General features: G+C 34.0%; 1 protein-coding gene across 1 annotated transcript; it reads left to right on the forward strand.

Annotated features, from left to right (window-relative positions):
- Positions 1–6,070: 6,070 nt before the first annotated feature.
- Positions 6,071–6,771, forward strand: LOC131646008 (general transcription and DNA repair factor IIH subunit TFB5-like). The gene is made up of 2 exons (XM_058916187.1): positions 6,071–6,299; positions 6,440–6,771. Exons 1-2 carry the CDS (start codon positions 6,265–6,267, stop codon positions 6,615–6,617), a joined length of 213 nt encoding a protein of 70 aa, XP_058772170.1. The 5' UTR covers positions 6,071–6,264; the 3' UTR covers positions 6,618–6,771.
- The last annotated feature ends 5,588 nt before the right edge of the window (positions 6,772–12,359 follow it).

The following is a 12,359-nucleotide window of genomic DNA, read 5'->3' on the forward strand; positions in this document are numbered from 1 at the left end:
AATCTTACTTATCCTGGCTTACTAAAGTCGAAAAGAAAAAGAGTTAAGCCTGGAAGGATTTAGGGATTTTCGACTTAATTCAGATGTCGAAACTAGGCTTTAGCTATTGCCAACCCTTATTGCTAGCATCTCTTTATTTTTGGGATAGTACTTACAATACTTTCTACCGTCCTTGTGGGATGATAACCCCAACCTTCTTTGATATAGCTGCAATAACTGGACTCCTTCCTACTGGGGAAACCTTTGATCCCTATCTTAATTATGACAACGCTATTGACTTTAATGTCAAAAAGCTTCCTTTAGTGCTTACATTAACCTCTACCATGTCGAGGGGGGTGATGTTTCTAATATCGAACACATAGCTTTCTTAGCTTTATGGTTATCAAAATTCATCTTTTGTTGTAAGTCTTTGCAAGTAGATAGAAGGTTTTTGACTTTAGCTAACCAGTTACATGCTGGTCGAAAGGTCTGTATAAATGAACTGCTTCTAGCTAGTTTGTATGAAAGTTTAGTAGCTGCCACCACCAAACTCAAAGAGCATGAAGATGGTACCAATATACTTATGTCTGGACCCTATTGGCTTCTTCAGTTGTGGATAAATGCCACATTTGAGCCTTCTCTTTGAACCTCTGGCACTATCAATGAAAAAAATCCTGAGATAGCCAATCGGAGCATTGAAGGAACCAGACTTTTGCAATTGACTCCCAATGATGACATGGAAAATCTTCAGACTTGCCTCACCAAATACATATTAATGATTTCGAAACGTCTCAGTTTCACTTCTTCTATGGACCCTTTCGCCAACCGGACTCATGAGCCTGCTTGGTTCACCTCATCAATTAAGGATGTTGTGAAGGATTCAAATACTGAGGTCGAAGACATGTGGCGTGCATTCCTTCTACCAAAATCATATATTCCTATTTCTTTCCAGAATTAAGCTTTCTTCGACTCAACTTTCTCTAACAAGGCATAGTATGGTTCAGGATCGTTTGCCAGAGGAATAGACCTAAACACCTTAAGGGTGTTTGTCCTATATTCTAGTCGAATGGTTTCCTGGGCTATTAAAGCTCCCTTAGAAGATGTAGTTGCGTTTTTTCCTACATTTTCAATCAAAATGGGTTTTCCTTTATCGTCTACCTAGTTCTTACAAACTAAAGGCCTAGTCCTATGGTAGCTTAGAAAGAACTCAGAATGCAGATGTGCATTAGGGCCAGGAAGCGGGCCCATAAATGCATGTATCTCAACAGAAATTTCAAAAGGGATAAGTACCTGAGAGGCGTAAATCCTGTTTTTTTTCCAAGTATGGAGGTTCTGGAACGTATTCTTGATTCCCTACTAGCACAGGCTTTTGGATCTTTAAGATTGACTGAGACGCATCTCTGGTTTGCGGTTGTTTGAGTTTTTGGTCACTAGAAGCCATTGATGGTTAAGTGTGATTGGAGAAATGAAGGAAAATATGAATGGGCTTTCAGATAAAGGAAGATAGAAGCAGGTTTTTTTAAGGAAGCGAGAGGAAAATATTTAAAAGTAGCAAAGATCACTATTTATAGGGACTGGAGTTAACCCCTTCAATTTTTTAAAATTTATGAATAAAAATTAGCGGGGCATGTGTTCAATGGTGATTGGATGCCCAAGCGGTTGCGCAGTTTTTAGCCCCACTCCTATTTGTTAGGAGTAATAATTAAACGTAATGGCACACATTTTGAGGAGACGTTTGAAAAGAAACATCATAATTATTATGACGTCATTTAAAGTCTCAGAAAACCATGAGGTTGAAATTTTCGAAATCTATAATGTCAAGAAATGCTTATTTCTCCATCTCCTTCAAAATAGACATTTATTGGGAGCAATTTGTTAGCTGGAGATTTCGATAAATAGAAACGAGGTATTCTAAAATTTTATGCTTCGAAGGAGAAGATGGGGAGAATAGCTTTGTAAGGCTATTTTTAAGATTCTTCATGTTGAATATTTTCTCTAGGTCGAAGTAAGGCATAAGTTGCAACGTCTTCGAAGTCGAAGGAATAAAAGACTTAGGATATTTAGAGATATTTCGAAGATACGTTTTGACAAAGTCACGTTGTTTTGCACTTCAGAACTTTGAGCGGGAATGTTTTGAATTTCAAACTGATTCATTTTAGTCAGAAGGACACATGGAAGCACCAGGGAATTGAAACACATGCAAAAGGGCAACGTGGCATTTCATTAGAGTAAGACCGTTAGGGTCGAATTAGTATAAATATGGATCTTAATGTTAGGATTTGGTGTGTTCATTTTGTGCAAATTACTTAGAAAATTTCTCAAGTATCAAGTAAAAGAGAAAGAGTTTCGCTGAGAATGTATGTGTAACACCATTTGTATTTTTATATTGCTCTCAGTTTTACAAATTCAAGCCATTTACATACATTTCTTTTTCAAGTCATGTCTTTTACATTTTTCAAAACCTTTCAAGTCTTTTCTTCGAATTTCATCTTTACATATTGTATTGTCTATACATTAATTACACATTCGAATAGCCTTTTAGAACATAAATTCAGTCATTAAATTAGAAACTTTCAGACACATGTCCTAGGATCAATCTAGTCGATCCTGCAAGTTACCAAAATACATTTAATAATTTGGAAGACTAGCGGTTATTTACCTGAAATCACTGTAAGCAGTGCCATGATTAGGTTAAGTTTTCATCTTTACCTTCATGATTTGGCATGTTTGTTTGACACTTTGAGTTAGATGTTCAACTTGAACTTGTTCCTTTTATTGATGATGCATGTAAATATTATTTGATTCTTGTTAGATACTTTTTTTTTGAATTACTTCTTTGTGGACATTTGTTGATCATTGTTTCATGTTTGAATACTTTGAGGATTCATGTTTAAAACTTGAAGTCATCATTGTTAGGATATAATGTTCCCTAATACATGTTTGAGGTATACAACTTGAAGTTGCTTGATTCACTTCCATTTGAAGACATGTTGATTGTTTAATTTTGTCTAATTGTATTGATGCCTTACTTTGTCAAGTATGGTGACCTTAGGGTCTTGTTTGGTCTTATCTTCCTATCTTGACACGTTTGGTTGTTCTTTTAAGAACTTGTAGAATGAATGCTATCTTGACACCATGTATTGACCACTTGCTTTGACTTTGGTTGTTACCTATGAGTTTAAGCTTAATGTTTTGTTTTCCTAATACTTAGTTAAGTGTGGCTTGCCTTAAGTTTTGTTAAACTTAAGTTGTGTGTGCTTTGAAGTCTTACTTGGTCAAGTTTGACTTTCCTTGAATCTTAGTTAAGTACTTGAGATGCATGTTGGTGTTTACCTTTAATGCTTGAATTTGTTATTGGCTTGGAGTCTTATTAGGCTTAAGTGATGATTGTTTAAGTCTTACTTAGTTAAGTTTGAATTACCTTGAGTCTTTGTTAAGTACTCAAATGGGGGATGGGTAGTTACCTTCAAGATTTGAATTGTTATTTAGTCTTGCGACTTGCTAGGAAGTTAAGGCTTATTATGGGATTGTCATCTCTAATGTGAGAATGGTGTGTGTTCTTGAGGCTTTGTTAAGTACTTGAGATTTACTTGTGGGTTGATACCTTTAGGCTTTTGAGATTGTTACTTCTATGTTTGTGTGATAACATGCTCCCTTAGAACCTCTTGATTAAATATTGGTTAAGTTTGAATTGAGTTAGACCTTAGGATTGATATTCAAGCATGACAACATATGTAGAAGTTCCCTTGTATCCTTGACTTTAGCGCCATCTTGCATGACAACTTTAAGATAGAGATTCCTTTGAAACTCAATCTTAAGTCCACATTGCATGATAACAAATAGGATCAAGTCCCTTAGACCTTTGTCTTTATCTTTGCATCCTTTTAAGACTAAAATTCTTTTGAGATAAAAAATTCAAAAACACTTAAAGATGCTTAAACATTTTCAAAAATAAAGGGGAATTACTCATGTATCTCTTGTTTAAGGGAACCCCTTAAGGTATTCTCCTAACAAAAACACCCACAAATGCAAACTCAATTTGCCTTAGGGCTTTTTTTGTTGAAAACCTTTTCATAAAAGGAAAGTTGTCCATAAAAACACACAATAAACAAAAATTGTTGAGAAGAACTACGGAGCTCTGATTTCTCTATTGCACATTACGGATACGTAGGCACAGGGTTCAAGAAATCTGGCGAGCTCAATAATAAAAAACCTTTTGTTTTCCTTTATAATTCAAATCATGCATTCTTTTAGCGAGTAAGCATTAGATAAACATACCCTTTGATTAGAAACAACAAGAGTGGATCCCGTAGAGTACTACGGACGTGAGGGGTGCTAATACATTCCCTTTGCATAATCGACTTCCGGACCTGAGTTGGTTGCGATACCATCTCCTTTCCCTGTTTGAAGTTTTCTTGATGTTTTTCTTTCCTTTTTGGGATAAATAAAGTTCAGTGGGGACTCTATTTTTTTTTGCGGTAGCGACAACCATCACTTTCGATTTAATTAGTTGAAAAAAATATGTATTGAAACATGAAATAAACATACCTCTCATTTTTTCGCGGTAGTGACAACCATCACTTTCGATTTAATTAGTTGAAAAAATATGTATTGAAACAGGAAATGAACATACCTCTCATTCCTAGACATGCCTCTGGTATGCATAGAAAAGAAGTAAGGATATGTTAGATGAGCCTCGTGGATAACTCTTTAAAGAGGCATCAGCAGCGGGTTCCTCCCGGGCTTCAGGGACTTTAGGTTTTTTTGCATCATCTAGGGACTCGTGGCCCCATGAAGTAGATGCTTGAGAGAGGCGGCTACGAAAAGCAAAACCATATGGTTGAGAACATTGACACTACTAACCATGAAATGAGTTATTATCAACTCGTGGCCTCGTGATCCTGACTGCGGCGGTCTCACGTCGTACCAGCGCGATTTAGGACACATGGTCGAGCCTAATTCTTCCATAGTTGTTTTCAGCTATCACGCATGTGTTACAAACAGACACGGAGAAAAATAGCTCCGAGAAAAATCCACAATTTCCACAAAATCAACCATATTTCATGTTGAGTCAAATCTAGAGATACATCTCCGTAAACTATTCAAAGCAAATCAAGAGATGCATCTCCAGACAAACCTGTGTTTCTCTCCCATGGAGGACACATCATTTCTACCCTAACCCTTTAAAAATACCTCAATACATGTTCTTATAAAATTTTGAAATACTTGCCTAATCAAAATGATGAGAAATATCTTATTTGAGATGCTGGAAATGAGGAGAAGCTTGAATGTTCAGAGCTCCAATGATTAAAGCTTGAATGAAGTAAAAATCAAATAATTTATTTTGAGAACTTTTTAGAAAAGGAAGAAGGAGGAAGAGGGAAAGTTTGGTGTGGGATATGAAATAAAAGTGTCAGGAGATGTATCTTTGGACCACCCACTAATTTTTGAATAAATGATGTTTACGGAGATGCATCTTCGTACATACATTTTACGTATACGAAAATGCATCTCTGGGTTTAATTTTGGCATAATAGAAGTGCCTCTTCAATTTGGTATGAGAAATGACATAAAAAATGTGTTTGAGATGCATCTCCGACCTCTATGGACATTTTTTAATTTTCACGGTGATGGAGAAGCACACATAACAGTGGAAAAAGCAACCCCTAATTTTATATTGTATCGTTCTATATTATTTTATCTAGTATATTATTTTACAAATCAACGGTAAGATTTTAATAGGTGGCAAAATTCTCCCTTAAAAAAAATTAAAATTACTACATACCTACGATTTAAACTCACGACCTTTGATTAAATTTAAAAAAGTTTTTTATCATCTCATCAAATCAAATCAAATGCTATTAGATTCATCATATTCACCTTATAGATAAAATAATAATCCAATTTCAGAATCCACCGCAATTAAATCAAATTTTATTTTTGTAACCGGTGAACGAAGAAAATCTCTATAGAGTTAATGGAATTTGCGAATCCGTCAGGAAAGAATCCTAGCAATAAATGAAACAACTTTCTCGTAAAAAAAAAAATCAAAGTTTAAAAATAAAATAAAGAAAAAAAGTTTGGTTTACAATCTCTATAGAGTTAATGACGTGTCACTCGGATATGAAAACCCCTAAATAACATCCAAAAAAAAACTCGCCATCGCATCAAAAAGAAAGAGCCGCCGCTACTTTGCTCTCAACTGCCGGAATACCCGCCGGAGCCGCCTGCAAGATAATTGCTTCGCCGCAGATTTCTGTTATTCTTTTCTTTCCAGTCATTATAATGGTTAATGCAACAAAAGGCGTCTTCATTTCCTGGTTCGTTCCTTCCTATTTCTTGAAATAAATTGATTGTTTCTTGCAATTTTTGTTGCCATTTACAATAATTTAGGGTTTTCACTTACTTGATCTTTATTAGCATCTAATTTGTAGTAATAGGTTTTTTGTTTGTTGTACAGTGACATACCTATGGCTCAATATATCATAAACATGAATGCTTCAATGCCTTCATGCGACAAGTTCATAATACATGTCTTGGATAGTACTCACATGTTTGTTCAACCCCATGTCGAGCTTATGATTCGGAGTCAAATTGCAAAGTTTAGAGAAGACAATACTTATGTCAAGCCTTCTTGATTTTATTCAATCTCGATTTCATCTTACCAATATATGTTATATTAGTACTTTTGTTTATTATGTTCACACATATTGCTTATTAGCTTTTTTGTTGTTGGCTCTGTTTTCACACATTTTTGCATGACTGTAGTGCATTTTTTACTTTACGTGTTTATGATGGCTTTTCGTTTCGCATTTCTGGGGCTCTTTGGTATAGTTTGTATTATGTAGAAGGTTTGTTTTGAGTGGTTAGTTTTGTTTCTAGTGGGACAACACTTTAAGCTTTGCATTCTGAGTAAGTAGTGTGTGGTATAGAGAGGCCTACATTAATTTTTAGTGTTTAATTAAAGTGTAATTCCAAGTGACAAAGTGAGCAAAAAATTGCTGTTTATTAGAGAGCTAGTTAGTACTGATAAAGTGGAACCAGTATAAGAACTGTACAAGCAAAGTCACCCATGACATATACAAAACCAAAGATCGCATCTCTTGTTGGATTAACCAGACCAACACCAAATGCTAATATGATAATTTAGATACTGGTATGTTACTTGAATAAGAAGCTAATATTAATCCAAACAAATATGAACCAAATGAAGAACCTTAGTTTAGTTCTTTTTATGTGTATCTGATTATTAATAGTGTATGGCTGGTGGATTGGAGAATAACATTCACACCTGATTGGTTGTTTTGATAATAAGAATTGTATTAATTAGGTATTAAATGATTGATAGAGATGATTTTGTTTATGTATTTTGTTAGTTGCTGTTACTTTCTGAGTTTCAAAGGAAGGAGGTGTGGCCTTTTCAAGCTTCTGTTGAGGAGTTTGGTAGTAAAGATTGTATCAATTAGATATTAAAAAAATGGCTTATCAACAAAAATGTAAGAAAAATGATTTAAAATTGTGTTTTTATTTCAAAAATTAAAAAAAAATATAACAGTTCAGTCATTGTAATGTACTGTTTGGTTTGAAAATAATTGCTTAGTATTAATTTGGTTTGAAACTAAATAAGGGAATTTCTTAGTATACCATATGAGGTGGAAAGTAACCCTAAGAAAAATCGAAAATGATGTTCATCCTTTGTATTACACAGAATGCATAAAGATACCATCGCCTTCAAAGAAATTTTTATTTCGGAGATACATCTTCGTCACATAGTAAATGATTTTTTTTTACGTGTTCCAGTGAGTTATTTAGATTTGTATTTCCAAACCGTTGAAATGGAAATTTGATAATATGCCAGTTTTTCATGTCAGATGCATTTTCAAAAAAAATCAAATGTGTAATTGCCAATAACATCCACCTGCTAATCAGACCCTATATCTATTTTTTTCCATAAATCTTTTTCAAAAAACATTTATTATCATGATTTTCACTCCAAAACTTCATTCTTATGTTTCATTAAATCAAAAGGAGCAAAAGAAGTTGGAATTCAAGAAAAAGTTAATTCATTTCAAGCCTCGTTGATCACATTAATCCTGTTTTTAAGCTGAAAAAAGTTACGTTGTATTTGAAAATGTATTTCCTAATGTTCTATGAACTCATTCGGAGATGCATTTTCGAATGTTATCTGCTTTCATTTTCCAACAATTTGTTTTCAGTTTTAGATGTTTCTGAATATTTTATATTTTTGTTTTCATTAAATATGATGCATCCTGATGTTTTTCCAAACCTATTGTGTCTCTGGATACATCACGTGTAGTTATGAAGGAGGTAGATGTTAGCAACCAATTTAAAAATGAACAAGAGTTTGAATTTCGTTATTACATGCTTCAATGTATTTGTACCGAGGCATCAAAACTGATTTTTGGTGTTGTAATCTGAAGGTATGATAATTGTTCGGATAGAAGAGGTGCATTTGTGACATTGACATGCAAAATAAGTGGAAAATATAGACCTCATCTCCAGAATTTCAAATGAGATGAAACTGGTTCAAGAAAATGTGAGTGTCCCTTTAAGTTGTGTGGTTATCGGTTGACAAATAACAAATGAAGATTTAATGTGATATGTGGTTTACATAACCATGATTTATGTGTAAAGTTAATCAGTCATCCAATTGCATGTCGCCTCAGGCTGAAAGAGAAGCAACGTGTTTCAGACATGACATTGAATTTTGTGCAATTGAAAAACATACTTGCAACCTTGAAACGTAAAAGACCCGTGAATATCGCAAATATCAGGAAAGTGTATAATATGCGCTATCAAACTAACAAAGCGTTGAGGGGGGGTAGAACTGAAATGCAACACCTCTTGAAACTTTTAGATAATAATAATTATGTATCTAGCTACCGAACATTCGATGATGGAGTAACAGTTAGAGATAGATTTTGGACTCATCATGATTCCACAAAGTTGTTCAACATGTTTTCCATTGAGCTCATCATTGATTCAACGTATAAGACTAACAAGTACAAACTTTCATTATTGAAAATTATTGGTGTTACCTCTACTGAGAAGACTTGTTCTACCAGACTTGCATTTCTAGAGAGCGAAAAAGAGGAGAATTTTACTTAGGCTTTAGAGGTGTGTCGGGTAATGCTGAAGAATCAAGAAGAAATGCCAAAAGTGGTTGTTGTAACACCCCAAATCTACCTGATAATTATACGGAAAATCATAGTATAAAATTCAAAACATACAATCATTTGGGATGTCACATATTCGTCATTCAAAACAATTACAACTTAATTGCCTTCACATAGATACATAACACAGGAATTTAAGGCGACAATTAAATCATTACTCAAAAATCACTTTGCTCAAACTAAACAATGAACTCGCAGCGGAATCAACAAACTTCATGAATATTCAAACAACGTCGTAGCATCTTTGCACGGTAACTTTAAGTTACAATTTAAACCAAAACCATATAAAATTCAGCAAATAAAACAATAATTAAAACAATCGTTTATCCCCCCGAGTGCTACGTATCAGAGCGACCACCGACTCAACTTACAACGCCTAAATCTTCATCAAGCTATCACCTGCACGTTACCAGTATAAAGGTAACGGCGAAACAAAAGAAAGGGGTGAGATATCAAACAATATAAACAAGGTGATGATAAACAGTATATTCAGGTTCAAGTTATAATAATTATCGCTTTGCGGTATAATCGTTACCGTCTAGTTTAATTCACTATTTCAATCAACAACACAAGTCACAATATCTCACATAAGATCATATTCAAAGTTCACAACAAGTCACATAAGTTCACACATCAAAACACATAACATCATAATCATACAAATGAAATGTGACTCTAACAAATGCACATGCATGTGGTACCCAGGGCTTCAGCCCCCATCGCCAATTGCCAGATAATATAGGCATCAAAACAGGCATAAGCCTTCGTCGCTGTTTGCCAATCCAGGTTGTTGCTAAAACATGCAAATCATGAGACACTAATGAAATGCAACAAATCACAAACATCACAGAACAACGTCGCGAGACATACGCCTATATCACAAACACGTCGCCAAATATCGTCACAAAGGCATTCGCCTACTTCGCCAAAATATATCAATAGTTATTGATAAACAATCGTCACCTTAAATCCTGCACTTGACAATAATTCACAAAACTCATCGGAACATCGCAATATATCACACGACAAATCAACAACAATAATTCATCACAGATAATTCACGCAAACATCGCCATACTTCACAAAACTCACAAAAATACGTCACGTCGCAACATTACCAAAAACACCGCAAACACAACGGTTATCGGATTATTCCTGAACACTCATAATATTATTCAACTCGCTATATATTTTTCCGTCTATTATTATATTTCTCTGCTACTTATATAATGTCTCTGTTACGAAACCGGTCACTACACTGATGGGCAACAAAGTGCTAATGTTATTTTCATTAACTTCTTCTTCTATATTATTAACTCATAAAAATTATAATAATATATAATTATAATTCGACAGAGTTTCGAAGGACTCTAAACAACTCTACAATAGTTCATACAACTCTAAAGTGCCCAAAAACACCCTACTGACAATTCTTATTACATATAAGGTAACTCTTATGCATCAAATTGGCTAATAGTCTGACTCAAGTAATAATAAAACAACTCTAAAGGGTCAAATCCCTTCAATTTTAATCTATAGTTTATCAGATTTTACTCTAAACAACTCGAAAGTAACTCTGACAACCCTATTGACAACTCTAACAATACTATTGAAGAAAATTTAAATTAACCAAATAATACAAATGTTCATCTCTAACTCAAAATTACTGTATATTATACCAATAATATTAAACCATTATTATTATTATTATTATTATTATTATTATTATTATTATTATTATTATTATTATTATTATTATTATTATGAAGTACTATATTAATAACTTGACACGTAATTCTCAAATTAGATTATAAGTATCGCTACAGTATTGCTAAATTGAAATTCTCAATTCAGCTTGCTGCAACAGTATACATCATACAACATATTGTTAATAATATCAAATTATTATATACATAGTAATTATACTCTATAATAGGTACAAGAATAAAAGGTATAAATATTAGATGAAAACTAAAATTGGTACAACGATATTCATGACAGACCGCCACCCGAATTTCAGTATAGAAATATATGCGCCAAATCACAGACATCATAGAATCAAATAATAATCATACAGCAACATATTTTTTTATGCATAATCTTCAAGAACAGCATCACAACGACATCATACATATCCCAAAAAAATCAACCGAAAACACAGAAATATATATAATTCCTTAAATCCCACATACAATTCATCATATCCCTGTTTATAGAGCAAGAACTCCACCCTTACCTTGTATTCGGAATCCGCTCTACAATTCGTTCCTCCGATTGAAATTCCGGTCGAATCCACACTTTCGGCTTCGCATAATCCTTTCGTTTTCCCTTCCGCGGAAAAGCTTGCGTATCTCCTTTCTTTTCTCCTTCACGGCAGCCTCATTCTCTAAACCCTTGTTTCTGTTCTGATAACCACTTTTCCTCTAAAAGTTACTAATACATTAGATTTTTCTTTTTATCAAATATAACCAAATAATATTATTACTTCTTATTGGGCCTAATTTTAGCACCTCCATTTTACTAATATCAATCAATCCAACTTAATTAACACAGTATACTCCCTTTTTACGCTTCGTCTCAAATTCTCGGTCTAGTTTTAATTACTCGGAAAATTCCCAAAACTTCAAATATTATTCCAATAATATTTCCAATACTGAAAATATTAAAATTCACAATTAAATCTCGACCCGCTATCCCGAATTAATATCGACTTAATCGTCCCAAAACACAAAATTTTTACTAAACACTCCAAACGTCTAGATTAAAAGAATAATCGAATTTCCGAGCGTTACAACTCTCCCCCACTTAAAATATTTTCGTCCTCGAAAATTCATCTGATACCACCATCCTTAACTTCGTTCTAGTTTCCAACTCTCCGATCCCCAAGTTGTGCTTGACAACACTCTAACTATTATTCCTTCGAAACGACCGAACTCAACAAGGTTTAAATCTAACATATGATCATTCAACACAATTCTTATTTCCAAGATGCTCCAACTTAATTAACAGCCAAAATCTTAATTCCATGTCAACAAGCTTCAACAACACTTGCATTGTCTCCTTAAGCAGTATATTGCACCAACAACTTACAACCGAAGCATAACCGTGAAGCACATATTCTCCCCCACTTAGTTTCAAACCAATTACTGCAAAAAGAAATCCGAAAACAACAAGTACCGACAG

Source organism: Vicia villosa, linkage group LG2 (assembly GCF_029867415.1).
Source record: "Vicia villosa cultivar HV-30 ecotype Madison, WI linkage group LG2, Vvil1.0, whole genome shotgun sequence".
Lineage (NCBI taxonomy): Eukaryota > Viridiplantae > Streptophyta > Magnoliopsida > Fabales > Fabaceae > Vicia > Vicia villosa.

Bases quoted from the DNA above. Each gene is read 5' to 3' on its own strand.
- LOC131646008 (XM_058916187.1), top strand. From the start codon at position 6,265: ATGGTTAATGCAACAAAAGGCGTCTTCATTTCCTG. The intron at 6,300-6,439 runs GTTCGTTCCTTC...TTTGTTGTACAG, and splicing joins AAAGGCGTCTTCATTTCCTG to TGACATACCTATGGCTCAAT.